This window comes from Geotrypetes seraphini, chromosome 1, assembly GCF_902459505.1.
Source record: "Geotrypetes seraphini chromosome 1, aGeoSer1.1, whole genome shotgun sequence".
Lineage (NCBI taxonomy): Eukaryota > Metazoa > Chordata > Amphibia > Gymnophiona > Dermophiidae > Geotrypetes > Geotrypetes seraphini.
This window is the reverse complement of record NC_047084.1, coordinates 31041343-31062017: the sequence shown is the minus strand read 5'-3', so window position 1 is coordinate 31062017 and position 20675 is coordinate 31041343. Positions and strand designations below refer to the sequence as shown.

Here is a 20675-nt window from a genome sequence, read left to right as displayed (position 1 = left end):
TGGCGTGAGGTGTGCTTCTGTGTCACTCCTCATGGCGCCTGCACCAGCGACTCATCAAAATTCAGCCGGGGGGTGGGGAATCCGAATTGCACATGTGCTCCAGCTCCGGATCCGATCCCGCTGCTCCTCTTCCCCCCCCCACCCCTTTCCCGGCTCCGGAGGGGAATCGGTCTCAGCCCCGGGTGGGGGCGTGCGCCGGTCCCCGGTCCGATCCTGCCTCAGGTTCAGGTTTTAGCTGCTCCCCGGTTACCTCGGTTCCTCTTTGGGATCGGAACCGGCTCCGGCCGCAACAGGGCGCCGACTCGGCTTCTCCCTTTCTTTTTCTTGCCCTGGGAGGAGGATCGGGGAGGGAAAGACGTCAGTCCAGAAACAGCTAGGCAAAGCCCAGCCCTGCGGGGAGAGAGGCAAAATGTGGATCCGTCAGGACAGGGCAGCCCAGACTGGCATCGGGGGTGGGGTGGGGTGTTTCAGTGGAAGGGGGATGGGAGGCAGGCAGGCTGGCATCGGAGGGGGTGGGGGGGTTCAATGGAAGGCAGGCAGGATGGCATGGGGGGGGGGTTCAGTGGAAGGGGGATGATGTATTTTATTATCTCTCATGTAATTTACAAACTTAAAAATGGGAGGTGAAAGGGCCTCATAAGTGGAATAGCCTAGGGCCTCTTTTCATCTAAATCCGGCCCTGGTGACATCATTGCGTCGACGTTCACGCACTTCTGGATGCTTCGAGTCATGGACAATTTGTTGAGTGTGCCACAGCTCGACAAAGTTTGTAGGACACTGGTTTAGATTTCAAGCTCTTTCAAGAAGGGATCGTCTCATTCGTGACTCTGTACAGCACTGCATCTGGTATCGCTCTATGAAATAAGTAATAGTAGTAGTAGTTTAATTATCTTAACAAAAAATGAACACGAGTCACAAGTGCCCAGAATACTGATGACCGATCAAACACACACTCACTAGTGATCTCTTCATTTTCTCTAGTAGTGCACAGTAATGCAAGGTCTAATGTTTCCCCAGAATCACCCGTATTCCCCTAGCTGCTGCCACTAACTAATTTCGCTAAAGCATCGTTTATTATATTATCTATTAAGGTAAACGTCTACAGTTTCTAAAAAGGAAAATCTACTTTTTTTGAGGGGAACAACAAATCACATCCAGTAACCAGATGACTGTCGACAATTAAAGACAAACGCACAAGGCGCTGATGAGATTTGTCCCCTCGGGGCCACCGTCTGCTAGAGGGAGGCGAGGCATTGCATGACGTTCCGTTTGCGCTTGCGCAGTCGCAAGAGCCGCTTGTTAGTATACAGTGTGTTTGAGACAGCGGGAAGTGGTGTAGTGTCGTGCCGGCAATTGGGAGCCCCTGTGTGCTCATCCTTCGCGCTGATTGGCCGTAAGGAGTGGCCGAAGCCGCTGCTGCTCGTTGCCCTCATGCTACGATGGCTGCTCGGGAGCCGGGAACAGCAGGGACAGCAGGAGGTGTGTAGGTACCGGGTAGCAGTGGGGCTCACTCTCGCTGTAGCTTCAGCCCTGGCTGCTTCCTTTTCTTCTGTAAAGGGAAAAATCTCCCCAACCCCCAAGAAAAAATACAGGGTGAGGGGGAGAGACAGCCCAAACCACACACTACCACTAATTTCCTACGGAGAATCTAAGTACCTCCAGTAGTTGTTCATATTACTCTATGCGTGCTCAGCTGATTTTGGACGCTCTTTTACCCCCGGATGAGGGGCAGAGACAGCCTTAACAACTTTGTGTGTGTATTATTTATTTTCTATTCACCTCTAGCACATGGTTTTGTGTATTGGTTTATTACAAAAAAAAAAATCACATGAAGGTAGCCCAGGGATGTTTCACAGATAACACCCCTTTGGGTGTATGTTTGTGACAGCTGGTGCTTTAGGGGTGTGACCCCATTGCAAGTTGTGTGACTGAAGGCTCCCTTCTATTATAAATATTTCTTATTGTGGAAGTGTGTTGTTTGGGCTGTCTCCCCCTCACTCTGTATTTTTTCTTGGGGGTTGGGGAGATTTTCCCTTTACAGTTCATGCTTTTTCTCCCTTGCATTTAGGTTCGTCTGTTGTCTTTTTCTTCTGTGGCATTATATACCCATGAAATCATGTTCCTGTCTGTGTGACTTGGTTGTTTTATTAGAGAAATAATAATAATAATAATAAAGATCATGAAGGGTCCTATGTACTAAAGGTCACTGATAAAAATGACTTTAAGCCCCTGCTAAATACCCCATGGATTTAGAGATGCCAAGGATACACCAACCATCCTAAAGCGCGAGATTCTTCAGACAGTGCACTTGGCACATAAATCTAGGATCATTTATAGTAGCTTATCATTTGCAAATGAAAAAACAAAACCCCAAAGCAAGGGTAAAGTATTTGTTTATTTTGGTGCTTTTAAAATCATATGATATGAGACAGTTTTCAAAAAAGTTTATCCAGTAGCTAAAATTTGTGCATAGATTTTCATAGCCTAGGTATATGTAGGTACAGTGGAAAGGGATGAGACAAGGGGAGGCAAATTATAGAGGAAATTCTGATTTTGTCCTACTGGTTTGGCCCACTTAAGCTTTTCTTCTCTTTAAGCTTGCATGTTTTGCAAAATAGGGATTAAAAACAGTACATTGGTACTGGGGGTCTAAATGATGCGAGAAGGAGCTTAAAGAGTGTGAGTTAGAAAGTCTTCTGATGAGAGTGACAGTTCTGAGAGAGACTTGCATCTCTGTTGTTTACTGGGGCTGGTGGATATGTTGCTAGCAGCACAAATGTTATTTATTTCACCAGGAAGAATGTGTCCTATTCCTGAGAGAGAGTTTCTTTAGGATGACCATAATGACTCTCTAAATACACTGAAGGAGGACAGGGAAAGGGAGGTATGCTAACCTGTTGATAGAGGTACAGGTTCACGATACTTTATCCGAAATGCTCAGGACCAAAAATTTTTTGTTTTTTGGAATGGAGGTGTGCCGGTCGGTGCCTGCAGTGATTTGTGTTCATTGCCTGCCTTGGCCCCATAGACTTTTTTTCTCTGCTGCGTCCTGTCTTACTGACATCACTTCCTGTTTCCTCCCCAGCTGGATGCAACAGAGAAGCTTGCAGGGCTCAAGTAGGCAATGAATATGAATTGCTGTGGCCACCAGCGATACCTCAGAGGTACACCAATATGAGGTAAGATGAAAAATTGAAGTAATATCAACGTCGAGTAAATTCTTTAAGGCATTGTCTCACAGACTTTGTGAAGCGGCAGAACACTAAACCTCTAAGTAATGATGGATATAACTTTGTTTCTGTCATGGATCTCTGAGGTCTTTTTCCTTCTTTAAATTTTTTAAATGAAGAGTTATTTTTGGCAGGATTGGTATAATAATAGCCTGTTCTTCAGGATTAGTCAGATTTTTTTTTTTTTGGTATATTTAACAGCCTCATACAAATGGGTTAACTTTTTTTGTTTTTATTTTTGCTTTCATGCAAATATTTTAGTTGTATGTTTTAGCTCCATTGGATGTCCGGCATTGCTAATTAACCCCCTTTTTTATCAAGCTGTGCTAGAGGTTTTTAGCACGGGGCAGTGAGGTAAGTGCTCCAACACTCATATGAATTCTATGAGCATTGGAGCATTTATCGCACTGGCTTGCACTAAAAACCTATAGTGCAGCTTGATAAAAGGGGCCGTAAGGTACTTGTGAGTGTCTGTGTAGGTGCTGATGCTGACATGTACAAAGCCTTGAATGATTCCACTCCTTAACTTTAAAAAATAAATAAGTAAATAAAATAGCTGCAGAGATACCAAGCTACCCTGTTCAAGGCTGAAGAAGAGGACAGTCCTGGATTTCTGACACCATCCTGTTTTATTATAGGACTTACAGCACTGATTTCAATGGGCATGATCTGGCACTACAAATGCCACACTGCTTTGGGATATACTCGTACGTTCAAACCAGGATTGGACAAAATGTCTCCAGCCTGAAACTGGGTAATTTGGCATCTATGCAGCTGTCCATGGTACCATAGTATAGAACTTTACCACATTATACACATTTTACAGCAGGCTCCACATTTTTTAAAACCTTTTTGTAAAATGGGCTTTAAATGATGTACATCTTTGACCTAAATGTCCTTTTTATGACTTAGACAACATATACAAAATTTGCAATGTAGAGGTAGTAAAACTGCTTCCTCTCCACCCCCTTTTACAAGCAGTTTTTAGCACAGGTTGGCATGCTGAATGCTTTGCGCTTCTATTGACACTTATAAGAACTCTGAGTATTAGAAGCAGCGCAGAGCATTCAGTGTGCCAGCCTGCACTAAAAACCGCTTCCACAGTTTTGTAAAAGGGAAGTTGGTTAGTGACTTGGGAGTACTTAGGATTAGTAGGTGAGTCACATAACCATACTCTGATAGTTACTTTTCTTGCAACTATTTACATTCTTGAGCCAGATGTGGTGAAGGGCTTTACCCATTTTGAATTTATAATTTAAAAATAAAAAACTTTTAGTACATTGAAACCATTCTTTTGATGTTCACAACATATTTTTGTTAAAACAAATTGTATTATTTCTAATACTGAATGGAAAGAGTCTCCTTGCCACTTTTATGAGGAAAATTTCCCAACAGTAATACAAGCCACTATTTATAGTTAACAATAAAAATACATGCACGCAAAACAACACTGAGTGGATATTTTTATTTTAATTTTGACTGATGTCCCTAGAAATAGACTGTATGACATCCTACATAATGTCACAGATTGGAGCAGTTTTGCTGTTCTAGCATGTACAACTCATAGGAAAATTTACACTTACAGGGTTCTTTTTAAAGCAATTTTTTTTTCTTGATTAGACCTGAATTGTTAACAACTTGCCAAAAGTGTTCTGCTGTTATCATTTTGATTTCTTGTTCTTTCAATATTCTATAGTGGAGTATCTGTTCTGCAGTAAAAGTAATTGTATATAGGGGTCCTTTTATAAAGCAATGCTAAAATGTGGCCTTAGCATGCTCTTACATAGGTCTTTCCTGCGTGCTAAGGCCATTTTTAGTACAGCAATAAAATGGCTGATTTTTGAATTCTTGTGTTAATGGCCATTAAAAAAGGTTATACTTCCAAAAAGTAGGCTGATGTTAGACCCAAAGATTCATACACCTAATTCGAATTGATTTTAATTGATGAATTAGGATCTCAAGCGCTCGCAGTTATGAGCTAACAGAACTAGTCTTGGCTCATAACTATTTTGTGAGCTATATCCTACATCCTTACATCTTTTTCATTCAATTTAAAGTGTATGAAAAGTTTTCTTTTTTCAATTACTTTTTCTATACTTTTTAATACTATTCTTTTAGATACTAATCTTGTATAATACTATTTCTTAAGTTCATTTTTTTATCCTTATTTCAATTTTATAATGTAAATATGATGATACTTAGCTTGGGTGTATGTTTTCATACCCGGCCCTCTGACCACAGCAGCGACGGAAGATCTCCGTTTCGCTCTCGTTTACAGTAGGAGAGCTTCATCAGGACCAGAATGGTTAAATTAATTAACACTGTCCAGCTAGCCCCTTATGGGATATTATAATTTCGGCTTTTTCAAAGACTCATGAAAGAGTTTTTCCTGGAGCTTCTTTCAGGGCATCTTGCGTCTCTTCCGGATTCGATTTACCGGAAGGGCCGATCTAAGCTAAGGATCCTTAGCTTAAGAAATAGTATTATACAAGATTAGTATCTAAAAGAATAGTATTAAAAAGTATAGAAAAAGTAATTGAAAAAAGAAAAATTTTCATACACTTTAAATTGAATGAAAAAGATGTAAGGACCGATGATAGCTCGCAAAATAGTTATGAGCCAAGACTAATTCTGTTAGCTCATAACTGCGAGATCCTAATTCATCAGTTAAAGTCAATTCAAATTAGGTATATGAATCTTTGGGTCTAACATCAGCCTACTTTTTGGAAGGGAATAGTGTGTTACACAAGTTTTTTGAAGTAACATTAAAAAAGGTTATCACATGAGCCATTACTGCTACCTATTTTGTAGGTGGTAAAGGTCACACATTAATCAGTTAGTGTGTGGCAATCTAGCTGCACTAATTGATTAGATCAGAAATGACCACTCTTCGCCCCCAGATACACCCGCTCCTCAGTAAAATCATTTTTTAGTGCATCGTGTGTGTACATTAACCTGAAAATTGCCACAGGATGCCTAAGTATGCCCTGTAGTAAGCCCTTTTAAGCTGTGGACCCTATAGTGAAAAGGAATAAGGGATGTTACTTCACTTGAAATCTATATTTCTGGATACAATAGTAGTCTAGAGAATGACACGGGGACAAATTTTTCTCTGACCCTACAGGATCTATCGCCATCCCTGTCCCATCCCCAAAGAATCTATCTCTGTCCCTGCCCCATCCCTGCAAGCTCTGTCCTCTTCTGCACAAGCATTGAACACTTTAAAATAGAGAATGACACGGGGAAAAAATTTGTCCCCGTCTCTGTCCCATCCCCGCAGCCACTGTCCCCGCCCTGTCCCCATCCCTGTGACCACTGTCCCCGTGACTACTGTCCCTGCAGCATCCATACAAGCCTAAGTTCCCAAGCTTAAGTTAAAAGCACTATATGAGCTGCCTCTATGGCTTTCCCAGCCCCAACCAATCCATGAAGCAGAGTCCTGATACCAGGTACCAAATCCAGATCCTCTGCACAGCACTTGCCACCAAGTCAGCCTATCAAAATATGCATGTATGTGCATTGTACCTTTAAAACCCTCCTTGTCCACCATAACTGTGTAGTCCTCTGAAGTTTCTGTCAAGCTGAAGAATATGCATCTGCTTCGATAGTGCAGAAAGAGGAGCTTGATGAGCGGGTAGGTGTACAGCCAGAGGCCGTTCTTCTCGACGCTCGTCAACTGGTGATCCAGGAGCTGTAGTGCCATGACCAGCCCTGGGCCGGCTCCACAGTCCGCCGAACCGCGCTCACTGCCCTGCTTCTGCTCCAGTTCCAGAGCGGCCAAACTAGTCGCCCATCAAGCCCAGCACAGAAGCCAAACCCCGAACCTCTCGGCTCTCTCTATCCCTGCCGGAGCCTTGAAGTCATGTGTGGCTCCCGGAAAGTCCTCCTCTGATGCAACCAGAAACAGGACGTTGCATCAGAGGAGGTCTTTCCGGCAGCTGCACATGAATTCAAGGCTCCGGCGGCTTGTTAAAATTTAAATTAAAGTAATCCAGGGAAGGGAGGGAGGGAGATGCCTGGACCACGATTCAGAGTAAGGAGGCTGCTAGACCACACGATCCTCAGTTACCTGCGGGGAAAAGGCCATTCACCGCTCCACGGGGCAGTGAATGGCCTTCTCCCAGTCCCTGCAGCGACCAATTCTTTTTTTTTGGTTCCATTTCGGCAGGTTACCCGCGGCTACCTCACTGTGTCATTATCTACGTTAAGATCATAAGTGTTCGAGGCTTATACAGATGAGGACAGAGTAAGAAGGGATGGGACAGGGACAGAACTCACGATGATGGGATGTGGTCAGAGATGGATTCCGTGGGAACGGGGCCAAATTTGTACCCGTTTCATTCTCTAAATCAGTGGTCTCAAACCCTTTGCAGGGCCACATTTTGGATTTGTAGGTACTTGGAGGGCCTCAGAAAAAAATAGTTAATGTCATTAAAGAAATGACAATTTTGCATGAGGTAAAACTCTTTATAGTTTATAAATCTTTCCTTTTGGCTAAGTCTTAATAATAATATTGTAATTTATAGCTAAAAGGATATATGATCAAGAAATTGTTTTATTTTACTTTTGTGCTTTAGTACCTGGCGGGCCACGAATTTGAGACCACTGCTCTAAATAGTATGTCATTTTCTTTTAAATGAGACATATTGCTTGTTATGAAAGCAAATATGACATCTAATACTTGAAAATTATTTTTATTTAAGCTAAATGATTTTAAGATGTTTTCTGTTTTATGACTTCCTAGAAATCCCCTGTGCAGACCATAGGTGAAGAACAAACACACAACCCTTATACAGAGCTTCAAGTACTGAAAGCACATCATGACATTGTGCGATTTCTGGTAAAAATAGATGATTACAGGTAACGTTTTTTTTTTTTTTTCTACATTTGAACTCTGTAGTTTAAGAGATTCAGTAAAACTAGGTGGAACCGATGTTGTGGATGAAAAGTCTTTATTAAGTATCTAAACAAATTGCAAGATCTTCAAAATAAAATCCAAAGTTGAAGATATGGTATAATCAAATAAGGAAAATCAGTATAGACCAGAGGTAGGCAATTCCGGTCCTTGAGAGCTGGAGCCAGGTCAGGTTTTCAGGATATCCACAATAAATATGCATGAGATTTGCATCTCAAGGAGGCAGTTCATGCAAATCCATCTCATACATATTCATGGTGGAGATCCTGAAAACCTGACCTGGCTCTGGCTCTCGAGGACCAGAATTGCCTACCCCTGGTATAGACTAACACAGGACCCAACAAGGTCCATGTTTAAACAAAAATGAGCCTTCCTTAGGGGTCATTTGGAGATGTACCAAAACCGTTATATTTAACAGAACAGAAATATAAGGATATATTGTGCCAATATAGCCTTATATTTCTATTCTGTTAAAGGAAGGCTCATATTTGCTGACATTAGTTAAATCTCCATTTTGGGGTCCTTTTACTAAACTGCAAATGTGGCCTTAGCATGTCCCTTTTGCAGGTCTTCCCCGCGTGCTAAAGCTTCTTTTCTCATAGCCAGAAAATGACCGATTTTTCCATTTTCTGAATTTATTAAAAAACTTAATATACCGCCTGGAGGCACATGCTAATTTTGCCACTAGCACGCCGCCATTAAATAAATTGAGTAGAAGAGTGGCCTAATGGTTAAGGCTGCAGCCTCGGCACCCCGAGGTTGCAGGTTCAAGCCCAATGCTGCTCCTTGTGACCCTGGGCAAGTCACTTAACATTCCATTGCGCCAGGTATGTTAGTCTGATTGTGAGCCCATTGGGACAGATAGGGAAAGATACTTGAACCACTTAGGCTATAAGCAGTGTATAAATACTAAACATAAATAAATAAATTAGCATTTGAGTCTCTACTGCTTCCTATTTTGTAGATGGTAAAGGCCTCTGCATTAATTAACACACGGCAATGCCCCACATTCCAACTTATTTGTGCCGTCACAACTACTCCCTGACCTCACACGCCCCCTTTCAGGAAAATAAAATTTAATTTTTTGGAGCACGTTGTGCGTGCGCAAAGTGCATATGTTACCATGGGTCACACTGTGGCCTTTTTAACCTACGGTAAGCATGCGCTAGTGCTTATTGCAGCTTAGTAAAAAGACCCCTTCATTTTCAATTGCCTTTATTAGCCCATTTATAATTGAGTTTAATACACCAACCAGATTTGTTTTGTACATTCAAGGGTTTATGCTCTCATAATTACTGAAACTCTACTGTATTTTTATCAGATGGCTTGTGGACTATTTTAATACCTGATTCACTAAGAGCTTCTGTTACCAAGCTGTGTTAGGTGCTAACATGCTGATCTAGATTGTACCTATGGGTTCTTTTATATTTTTGGATGACAAATTTCAATAGACTGCAAACTCACACATTCACCAAGGAAATAGGATATGACGTGAAAGTAACTTACAATATAATTGCAAACTCACTTCTAAATCTTCTGTGGTAATCTTTGTATAACTTCAATATAACTACATGTTAATTGTGATTCATATGTTGCTTTTTTATGATTGTTTTATGAATGAAAATGTTTTAAATAGGTAAATTGCAAAATTTGACTATCCTGGTCACAAAAGCAAAGTTTTATAGAAATAACAAATATTTTCTATACTTTTTAGGCATGAGTAATTAGGAAATTACACTTATTGCCCAGGAACAAAAATCGTGTTTCAGAGTGCAGATACTTGGTTTTGCATTTCTCAAAACTGTGAATTTGTGTCTGCAGAGATAACAAGCGGCTTCTTCATAGCAAAAATGTTATAAAATATACAGTTGAGAAAAAGACCTTTTCCCCCCCATTGTTCCTTTGCAAATTGTTGTGCACAGAATCAATCCCTTACCTCTTAAGTACTAAAATATTTTGTTTAATCACATCAGTTAATGATTATAGGTAATGATTATATTTTTTTCCTTTCAATAAAGTACAACAGAAAAAGTTGTCCAAATATGAATATTAACATATTAAACTTGCAATAATTTCATTATTATTTATCTATGTAATTCTAATAGTATAACCAAATCAGTAATTTTTTAATATAACTGAAAACTAATCTGCAGTTATTTTTCAAGAAATGAAACCTTCATTTTATTGTTAATGTGTCTTTCTGTAGAAAATCATGATTTAAATCCAATCCACCCTGCTCATCAACATTAGACAGTAACTCACATTTAAAAAATTCAAATCTGAGTTGAAAACATGGCTCTTCAAGCAGGCTGTCCATTAAAAATATAGGGCAGTCAGTCTCTGCAGCCCCTTCCTTTGGAGCTCTCTTTCCTCCTATTCTTTCCACTCTCCAAACTACTCTTTCTTTGGTATGTTTAAACGTTGACTGAGCTTGTATGAATGATTTATTTCCTATCCACTGATTGTAGTTCATTTTTATTCTTTTGTGCTTATTATTGAAATATAAGCTGCTTTGATCCACAAGTTGAATCACTAGGCACTCTACTACTGAATATGAAAGAAGAATATTCGTATATACTCTCAGACACAATAGGACGTAATCCCACTGCTAACAATACTTCTTTCAAAGATGCTTACGTAATTATGTTTAGGGTCCTCAGAGGGCCACCACACACTCAAATCATTTCATTGTGTGGGGCTTTATGCTCCCATTCGTCACTGGGCCCATATTCCTTACTTTAACTTTTTAGGGTAATTTTAAATATAAATACTAAAAGTACTTAGCTTTAGGTTGAACGTTAGTCGGGGGGGTAGAAATATCCGCCAACATGTTTCGCCCATACAACTCAGGGCTTTATCAAGACTCCCTCACCCTGATCTCAAACATAACAATCTCTAGAATGAACTCCACGAATGTTCTTCTGAGTGACCCAACTCTGCGAATACTTTCTCCATCAACAAGCAGGATGAAATCAGCCACACAGTGGGCAACTGACAATGCCAAGCAAGATTGCTGTCTTGGAACCCTGAAAGCCTTACCACTTTTGGAGGCATGTGTGTGGCTTCCCATGCTGACTCTTCGTCATGACTACACTCCTTTCCTTTCTGTTAAAGTGTGTACACAAACATGGATCAATCTTATTCTCATTTCAGAGGAATATGTTTTCTCTGCTGTCTCTTCTCAGTGGATATATTTTCCTTAGTGTTTGTCATTCTTGCTACCCCTTCTGACAAAAGTTAAACCATAAAAGAATTTTAAATCAGAGTTGTATTTAGCCAGTAACCTTTCAAGATGGACCTGGTTTGTGAGTTCAAGACATGCAAGTGCAGCAGAAAAATTTCTATGCTACAAGTTCCTCAGCCTAGATCAGTGTATCTCAAACTGTGTGCCTCCTGAGATTCCAAGTGTGTTGCGGCACACTGAGGAGGAAGAGAGGCGCCTGCCAGCTGACTTCCCTACGCGGTACAGCACCAGTGCTGCCCCATTCGCCAAAGGCCTGCATGTTTCCCCCTTCTCTTTAGCGTCCTCCAGCTTCCTCCCTGGCCTCCTGGTCTCACCTTTAAAGCTAATTACAGCAGCCTGCAGAGGATCGCCGATAGGTAAAATGATTTTATTTTCAATATAGTGATTGAAATGTGTCAGTTTTGAGAATTGATATCTGCTGTGTATATTGTGTGTATATGAAAAATGAATGGAAAAAATTGCATTACAGTTAGTAAAGGGGATGGGATCTGGGGCAGAGCTTGGGTGGGCCTAGGGAGGTACTCAGTTGATATCTATGGTTGGGGTACTCAGTTGATATTTGTTAGACTTAGGAGGTACTTAGCTTGAAGTAGTTGAGAAACACTGCTGTAGGCAATCGGCTGGCGCCAGTGCCTCTCCTTCTCTCCGGCCCTCTTCCCTGCTGGCACCCCCTACTGGCATCTCAGGGCCCATCTGGAAGGCCTTTGCACATGCGCGGATGTCGACATGATGATGTCATGCATCTGCATGATGTCATCACGGTGACGTCTGCACACTTCTGGGTGCCTCAAGCCGTGGCCACTATCTTTAGTGTGCCCTGGCTCAAGAAAGTTTGAGAGACACTGGCCTAGATCAACAGGTGAAGAGTTGTCAGCTTTATGCCAGGATGTTTTCCCAAGTTTGGTGCTTCAGAACAGCGTTTTCCAAGTTGGTCCTAGAGTACCCCTACCCCTTGCCTGGCAGATTTTCAAGATATCCACAATGGAACATGCATAAAATTACTTTCAATTCTTTATTTATTGATTTTATAATTTTTGACAATCTCAGTCAAACCACAAGAAAAAATACCATGTAAAACAAAATATCTCCTTAAATCATAGTATAAAGGTAAAGTTTAGATTACATAATATAGTTAGTCCTCAATCTAATGGAGACAGAGCTGAAATTTGCTGAAATTAACATTCAAATTAAATACCAGGAAAATCAGAAGGAGGCTCGACTGCCCTTGAACAATTCATCTCTGAACGGATTTAAAAGAAGCAGAACAAGTAATTACTTATTAAACTGGGATGAAATAAATTTAGATAACTGCTGCGGCTCATAGAAAACATATCTGTTCTCTTTATATACCAAAATGCACTTACAAGAGTATCTCAGGACAAAACTCTGCAGCAGGGTTAGAAACATGGAAGACTGCGAAGACCTGCAAAGAGCCCTAACGAGACTGGAAGAGTGGACAAAAAAGTGGCAGATGAGTTTTAACATAGAGAAATGCAAGGTCATCCATGTAAGGAAAAAGAACCCGATGTTCAGCTACAAAATGGGAGAATCACTGCTAGGGGTGAGCAACCTTGAAAGAGACCTGGGGGTAATGGTGGACACAACATTGAAAGCACAGCACAATGTGCGACAGCCTCAAAGAAAGCGAACATAATGTTGGGTATCATTAAAAAGGGTATCACGACCAGGACGAAGGAAGTCATCATGCCGCTATATTGTGCAATGGTGCGCCCACATCTGGAGTACTGTGTCCAGTACTGGTCGCCGTACCTCAAGAAGGCCATGGCAGTTCTTGAGGGGGTCCAGAGGAAAGCAACTAAACTGGTATGGAAAACTTTTCATACGCTGACATGTTGAAAATGCTGGGGCTGTTCTCCCTGGAAAAGCAGAGACTTAGAGGAGACATGATAGAAACCTTCAAAATCCTGAGGGGCATAGAGAAGGTGGACAGGGACAGATTCTTCAGACTGTGGGGAACCACAAGTACAAGGGGTCACTCAGAGAAATTGAGAGGGGACAGGTTTAGAACAAATGCGAGGAAGTTCTTTTTTACCCAGAGGGTGATGGACACATGGAACGTGCTTCCGGAGGTTGTGATAGGCCAGAACACACTACAGGGTTTCAAGGAAGGTTTAGATAGGTTCCTAAAGGATGAGGGGATTGAGGGTTACAGATAGATGTAGAGGTAGGTTACAGAAATGGTCAGGAACCACTTCTAGGTCACAGACCTGATGGGCCGCCGCGGGAGCGGACCGCTGGGCGCGATGGACCTCTGGTCTGAACCAGTGGTGGCAACTTCTTATGTTCTTGTGTTCTTAACTATCGCCTGAGGTCTCAAAATAAGAAAATGTTTTCTTCTCTTCTGGGTCGGTCACGAAACATCTGGATACATTCTTATAATATTTGATAAAAAGAGAACATATTTATATTTAAAGAACAATTTTAACATCCATTCCCTATCAGAATCAATAGCAAACTGTACCAATAATGTAGTAGAAACTTGAGTCTGTTTCCGACCTCTCCAGGAAATTAGACAAATCCAAACTATCAGCAGATAAATTCTGCTGATTGGGATTCTGAGACTTAACTCTCCTAGGTAAATAATATATTTTAGAGAGAGGTGGGTAAGAGGAGTCAGGTACTTTCAGAACTTCGTTTAGATAATGCTTAAACATAACTATTGCAGGCATGGAAAACAATTTTGGAAAATTAATAATCCGCAAATTGCATCTCCTGATGGAGTTTTCTACCATTTCTTGCTTGAAGTGAAGATGTGCACTATCTTTAACCCAAGTTAGTGCTTGCATTTCTAAAGATTTTATTCTGATGTCATAATCATCTGACTTGATTTCCAAAGCTGAAACTTTATTTTTCAAATCCAAACTATCTGAAAGTACTATAGTGCACCTTTGGGAAAGCTGCTGTATCTGGTTTCCCAGAGAGCTTTGAAGACTAGAAATAGCCTCCCAAATTGACTCCATATTAAAGACTGCAGGTTTCCGTAGGGGCAAAAACTCAGTTCTGGCACCCTCTGACATAGAAATAGTACTTGCGTTTGCAGAAGAAATATTCAAAACTGCTTTTGTCTGCTACTTTCTTCCTTCCGGCTGCATTGCTGGCATAGTACATTCCTCCTGCCTCCTCTCAGAGCCGGATCCCTCGTCCTGCCGGACAGGCAAGAGGGTGTCCCGAACCAAATTTGGTGTCGGCTGCTCCTCCCATACTTCTACTGCTCCCGACGCCATAGGATGAGCCAGAGGACTCTATTTCTCCGGAGACAAGCTGGCACCCTCGAGGGAGAGCTCCCGCGCCTCAGCTTGTGTGTTCCCTCCTGCCGAGGTTTTGTCATCCAGTTGCTGGAACATGCATAAAATTAATGTGCATACGCTGTCTCCATTATAAGCAAATCTATTTTATACATATTCATACATTATATGCAAATCTCTTTCATATGTATTCATGCATACATAGATAACCTGACTGGCAAGGGGGTATCCAGGGCCAACTAGGGAAATACTGCTTTAGAATAATCAAAATGGCAGTGTGTGAGCCCTTTCCCAGTTCAGCAGGAGATTTTGGTGAAAAGTGCTTCAGTGGGCCCCACTCCTGCCCACTAGCAGGTATTGAAGCAAACTGAGATTCAAAAGCCCATCATGCACACAGGATAATGAGCAGGAATGGAAAGGAAGCATCATTTGCCTACTTCTCCCTGGTAGGGACAGATACCTCTGGATCCACATTCCCGGTGATGATAGACTTGAGATTTGAAATGACAGGATAGCCTAAGCTTGTGTGAAGTTGTTCGGTATTTTTCTTCTCAGTGTTTCAGAACACAATAGAGAGGAATACCTAGGTGTTGCAAGGGAGAACAGTGGCAGATGCAAAAAAGGCAAGGGATGTAGTGTTTAAGACAGGGGTGGATGGACTCGCGTTGCCTTTGTGTTCTCTCTGCTCCCCCGCTCAAAGGCCAGGCCCATGCAGCCACTACACAAGTGTTCCCCCAACGTCAATTCTGATGTTGGAGAGGAAGTTCCGGGCCAGCAGCTGGCTCAGAACTTCCTCTCTGATGTCAGAATTGATCGTGGGGGGGGGAGGGAGGAACGCTTGTGTAATAGCTGCATGGGCTGGATCTTGCGCTTCGGGGAAGCAGAGAGAAGTTGGCAGTGGTGGCGGCTTTGGGGGGCAGGGAGAGCGAAAGAAAGACGGTGGCTTGGAAGGCATGGAGAGAGAAAGAAAGATGGTGGCTTGTGGGGGGGAGGCAGGGAGAGAGAAAGAAAAATGATGGCTTGGGGGAAGGGGAGAGAAAGAAAGATGGTGGCTTGGGGGTGACATGGAGAGAGAAGGAAAGAGTGGTTTGGGGACAGGGAGAGAGAAAGAAAGACGGTGGCTTGAGTGGGCAGGGAGAGAGAAAGAAAGAGGGTGGTTTGGGGGCCAGGGAGAGAGAAAGAAAGATGATGGATTGGGGGGGAAGGGGAGAGAAAGAAAGATGGTGGCTTGGGGGGACATGGAGAGAGAAGGAAAGACAGTGGTTTGGGGGCAGGGAGAGAGAAAGACGGTGGCTTGAGTGGGCAGGGAGAGAGAAAGAAAGATGGTGGCTTGGGGGGGTAGGGAGAGAGAAAGAAAGATGGTAGCTTGGGGGGTAGGGAGAGAGAAAAAAAGACGGTGGCTTGGGGGGAGCAGGGCGAGAGAAAGAAAGACACAGAGCTTCATGCTTCCTAGAACTAAACAGGCTGCTGTTCCTCCATTGACCAACTAATAGTGCTGCCTTGTCTGGAGAGAGACAAGAAAGAAAGGGGGTCAGGGAGAGAAAGAAAGAAAGACAAAGAAAGAAGGGGCAGAAAGAGAGAGAAAGGAAGAAAAAATTAGGGGAGGGAATGAAGTGTGTTGGGTAGCAGGGGGCAGGCAGGGAGAGAGGAATAAAAATTTGAACTCATGGAGGGACAGAGAGATAGATGTTGGTTGGGATGAGGTCTGGAGGAGAGGAAGGATGCAGGAGGAAGAAAGAAAAAAAAAAGATTGGATGCACAGTCAGAAGGAAGTGCAAGCAGAGACTCATGAAATCACCAGACAACAAAGGTAGGAAAAATGATTTTATTTTCAATTTAGTGATCAAAATGTGTCCGTTTTGAGAATTTATATCTGCTGTCTATATTTTGCACTATGGCCCCCTTTTACTAAACTGCAATAGTGTTTTTTAGTGTAGGGAGCCTTTGAGCGTCAGGAGCAGCATGGGGGCATTCAGCGCAGCACCCTGTGGTAAAAAACGCTATCGCGTTTTAGTAAAAGGGGAGGGGGTATATTTGTCTATTTTTCTATAGTTGTTACTGAGGTGACATTGCATATTTTAAAGACATCTGCCTTGACCTCTGAAAACCCCCCGAATACAAATGATAATTAACATTTTCTCTGTGTACAGTGTGCTTTGTGTTTTTTAAAATTTTATTGTTGGTAGATCATTTTGACTTGGTCATTTTAAAAGTAGCTCGCAAGCCAAAAAAGTGTCGGCACCCCTGATTTAAGAGAATGAGTAAAGGAAGAGTGTGCAGATTTAAAGAGCAAAACAGGGAAGAAGAGGGCAGCTGGGTGGAGATGGAGTGTAACTGCAGGAAAGAACCAGACAGAAGGGGAGGGACCAGAGAAAATGAAGGGTGGAGGAATTTAGGGGGTAGAGAACCTTTCAGCAGCTGATTGAGATGGAACTAATGTTAAAGGTAGGACTCAACTCCACATTTTAGTCCAGTCCTGTCACTGTGAGCTGTGGGAGACATTATGCAGACATGGTTATTTGGTCTTCAATTCTTTTGTTGCTCAGTTTGTCTACATTGCCTTAATGTAATGGTGCCCTTACTTTGTTTTTCTGAAATCTCTCTTTAATATTGTCTATTGATAATTTAAATTTAGAGAGTACTGTATATCCTTTAATATTACAGTACCAGTTTTTGATATTTCTGTTATGGTTTGTTCAATTGTGTCTATAAGATTAATGGCATCTTAACCCAAGCTTTCTCCTCTTCACTATAAAGAACATTGCAGGTAGGATTTTGCCACAGATTTCCTCATGTATTTAAGAAAAGTTTGGAAAAGTTCCTGGAGGAAAAGTCCATAGTCTGTTATTGAGAAAGACAAGGGGGAAGCCACTGCTTGCCCTGTATTGGTAGCATGGAATATTGCTACACCTTGGGTTTTGGCCAGGTACTAGTGACCTGGATTAGCCACCATGAGAACGGGCTACTGGGCTTGATGGACCATTGGTCTGATCCACTAAAGCTATTCTTATGTTCTTAATAGATTTTTATTTTATCACTGCTTTAATAATACAAAATGCTGAATCTTAATGATTTTTAGCCTTCTACCCTAGGATATATTACCCCTTTAAATCATTATTTGAATCTGTATGAAAAATGTTTCTCTTCATTTTTTTGCAATCTTCACTGACACTCTTATTTCAGTTATAATACTTTTTTGCCCTTGCGGTAAAGGTATAAATAGATTCTAGGATCAAGTGATAAGGTTTATCCTGCATCAGAGACTACCTTTCCAGAACTAAGGTAATGGTGGTTTTGGGAGATTAGTCTGATTAATGCTTCTAAGTTTTCCAGCTGATTCATAGCAGTCAACCTCCTCGCCGGAAAATGTATGCATGCCAGATGGCTGGCCCCAGAGCCCTTGTGGATGTCTAGGATGACAGATTATATAGAAGTAGAAAAAAAACTTAGCAACTCTGGGTAAGGGTATAGAAATTGACAAGTTCTTCATGACAGGCCTTTTTTTTGTTCAAAAACTGTCTAAACAGCCATGAAGCATAATTTGTAATGCTTTTACAGGGTCTTAGTATGGTTGTTGAATCTCTGCTTAACCCAACTATGCGTTAGAATTGAGATCATTTTCAATTTGAAAACCCCCCCACTTTAATAAGCTTTTTGGAAGTTTTGAGAAGGATTTCTGAACGAGGACTAATTTGGCAGTACAACTATTTGAGACAAATGCTCTAGGGTACAAAAATAACCCCCCAAATACCATTAGTTCTGGGTGTAATTCTGTTGATCTTCATAAAATCAAAAATTGTGTTTGGCATATAACGATATATTATGGGGTATGAATTCTGGATTCCCAGAGCTGTTTATAATGTTTTCTATTTTAATTTATTTGCCATTATGTTTCTAAATCAAATTCACCCTGCAGGACAAAGCATATTTTCTCGATCTTTTTGACTTAAAACAGGACTTGCACTATAGAGGACAACCAAAACTGGGGGCCCCATTGAGCCTCCTTCTGGCAAAAAGTGGACCCATGTGGGACGCCCACCATCCCCTCTACCACAAGCTCTGCCCTCCCTAGGCCTACCTTTAGAAGCCCTGGTGGTCTAGTGGCCTTTTCAGATTAGGAATGATCCTGAATGATTCACGAGACTGCCACATGAGGTTGCAGCAACCTATTTGAAATTGGAAGTGGCAGGGCAGGAGCAATCCCCAGTAGCTGAGGATAAGAACTGTTTCTATGGGTAAGATTTTATAAATTTGCCCACCCTGTATGGAAGATGTTCCTTGAGGAAAAATCTATTAATCATGTAGGCTTATGAAAGCCATTGTTTATCCTCTACTCCTTGGGATCCTTCTGAATTTTTATGTCATGGTTTGACCATTGTCAGGGTACTGGACTTGATGATCTTTAGTCTGAGCCAGTATGACAACACATCTTTATATGTATAGTACATTAGTGAAGCATTTTAACATGCAAAAACAATTATAGACATAATCAAAAAGTTAAAAAATAAAACAGTGAGGGGACAATTCTTTAACTGGGTGCCACAGTTTAGGCACCCAACTAACACAGTAGTGAACCTGTTCTGTAAGAACGCATATGTATATAAGTGTTCCTACAGAATATTAGGGTGAATCGGCATCAGTGTGCCTAACATTTTGCAATTGTCTGGGTCTAGCTGCATCTGAGTAAGTGGAGAAAACTACAGCATGATGGCTGAGAGATCTGCTCAACTTACTTGGATGCAGCAAGAAACAGACCACTGCAATAAACATGATATCAGACATGAAAGCCTAGGCGAACATCAATATGTCTACTTTTAGGTATGACATATACTAGGCCAGGAGTAGGCAATTCCGGTCCTCGAAAGCCACAGGCAGGCCAGGTTTTCAGGATATCCACAATAAATATGCATGAGATGGATTTGCATCTCAAGGAGGCAATGCATGCAAATCCATCTCATACATATTCATTGTGGATATCCTGAAAACCTGACCTACCTGTGGCTCTCAAGGACTGGAATTGCCTACCCCTGTACTAGGCCTATGGCTGGCATAAATGGGTGTGTCTAAATATGCACTTAAGTGTAAAACTTAAGCGTTGATTAAGAAAGCTAAAAAGAATATGAAGAGAAACTTGCCAATGAGGCAAAAATTCATAGCAACAACTTTTTCAGGTATATCAAAAGCAGCCTGCGAGGAAATCCTTGTGACCACTGGATGACCTAGGAGCTAAAGGGGCACTCAGGGAGGATAAGGCCATAGAGGAAAGAAAGAATTAATTCTCTGCTTCGGTCTTTATGGAAAAAGATGTAAGAGATCTACCTAAACTGGAAATGGTTTTCAAGGACGATGATGTGAAGGAACTGAAAAATCTTGATGAACTTGGAAGACATACTGTGTCAAATCGACAAGTTAGAGTGAGAAATCACATATCCAGGGTACTGAAAGAACTCAAACATGAAATTGCTGATCTGCTGTTAGTGATCTCTAACCTATTGCTAACCTGAAGATTGGTGGGTGACTAGGTAATGTTAAGCCGATTTTTTTAAAAGGGTTCAAGGGGTGATCCGGGAAATTATAGGATGGTGAACCTGAATTCAGTTCCGGGAAAAATAATTGAAACTATTATTTAAAAAAAATATATATATATTTACAAAACACGTAGTAAACATGGTTTAATGGGACAGAGTCAGCATGGGTTCAGCTAAAGGAGGTCTTGCCTCATCTTTGCTTCATATCTTGTGGATAAAGGAGAGCCAGTTGACGTAGTGTATCTAAATTTTCAGAAATCTTTTGACAAAGTTCCTGAGAGACTCCTGAGAAAAAGAGTCATGGATAGGAAGCAATGTTTTGTTTTGGAACTGGTTATTGGACAGAAAACAGAAGATAGGGTTAAATGGCCATTTTTCTCAATGGAGGAGGGTAAATAGTGGAGTACCGCAGGGATCTGTACTGGGACCAGGACTTTTTAGCGTATTTAGGCCATTATTGAGATGGCTTGGGGAAATCCACTGCTTATTCCT

At 41.6% G+C, this 20675-nt stretch overlaps 1 protein-coding gene across 2 annotated transcripts in view; it reads left to right on the top strand.

Moving 5' to 3' along the window:
• The first annotated feature begins 1217 nt into the window (after positions 1-1217).
• WDR41 (WD repeat domain 41) overlaps positions 1218-20675 on the top strand; it is a 147037-nt gene continuing 127579 nt past the window's right edge. Inside the window, exons 1-2 of one of the 2 annotated variants that reach the window (XR_004537944.1) lie at positions 1218-1479; positions 7975-8090. Coding sequence is in view for 1 of the 2 variants with exons in the window: in XM_033929382.1 (XP_033785273.1) it covers positions 1258-1479; positions 7975-8090 (338 nt within the window). In the remaining variant the exon portion in view is untranslated. The remainder of the gene's footprint in view (positions 1480-7974; positions 8091-20675) is intronic. The other variant, XM_033929382.1, reaches the window with a different exon arrangement.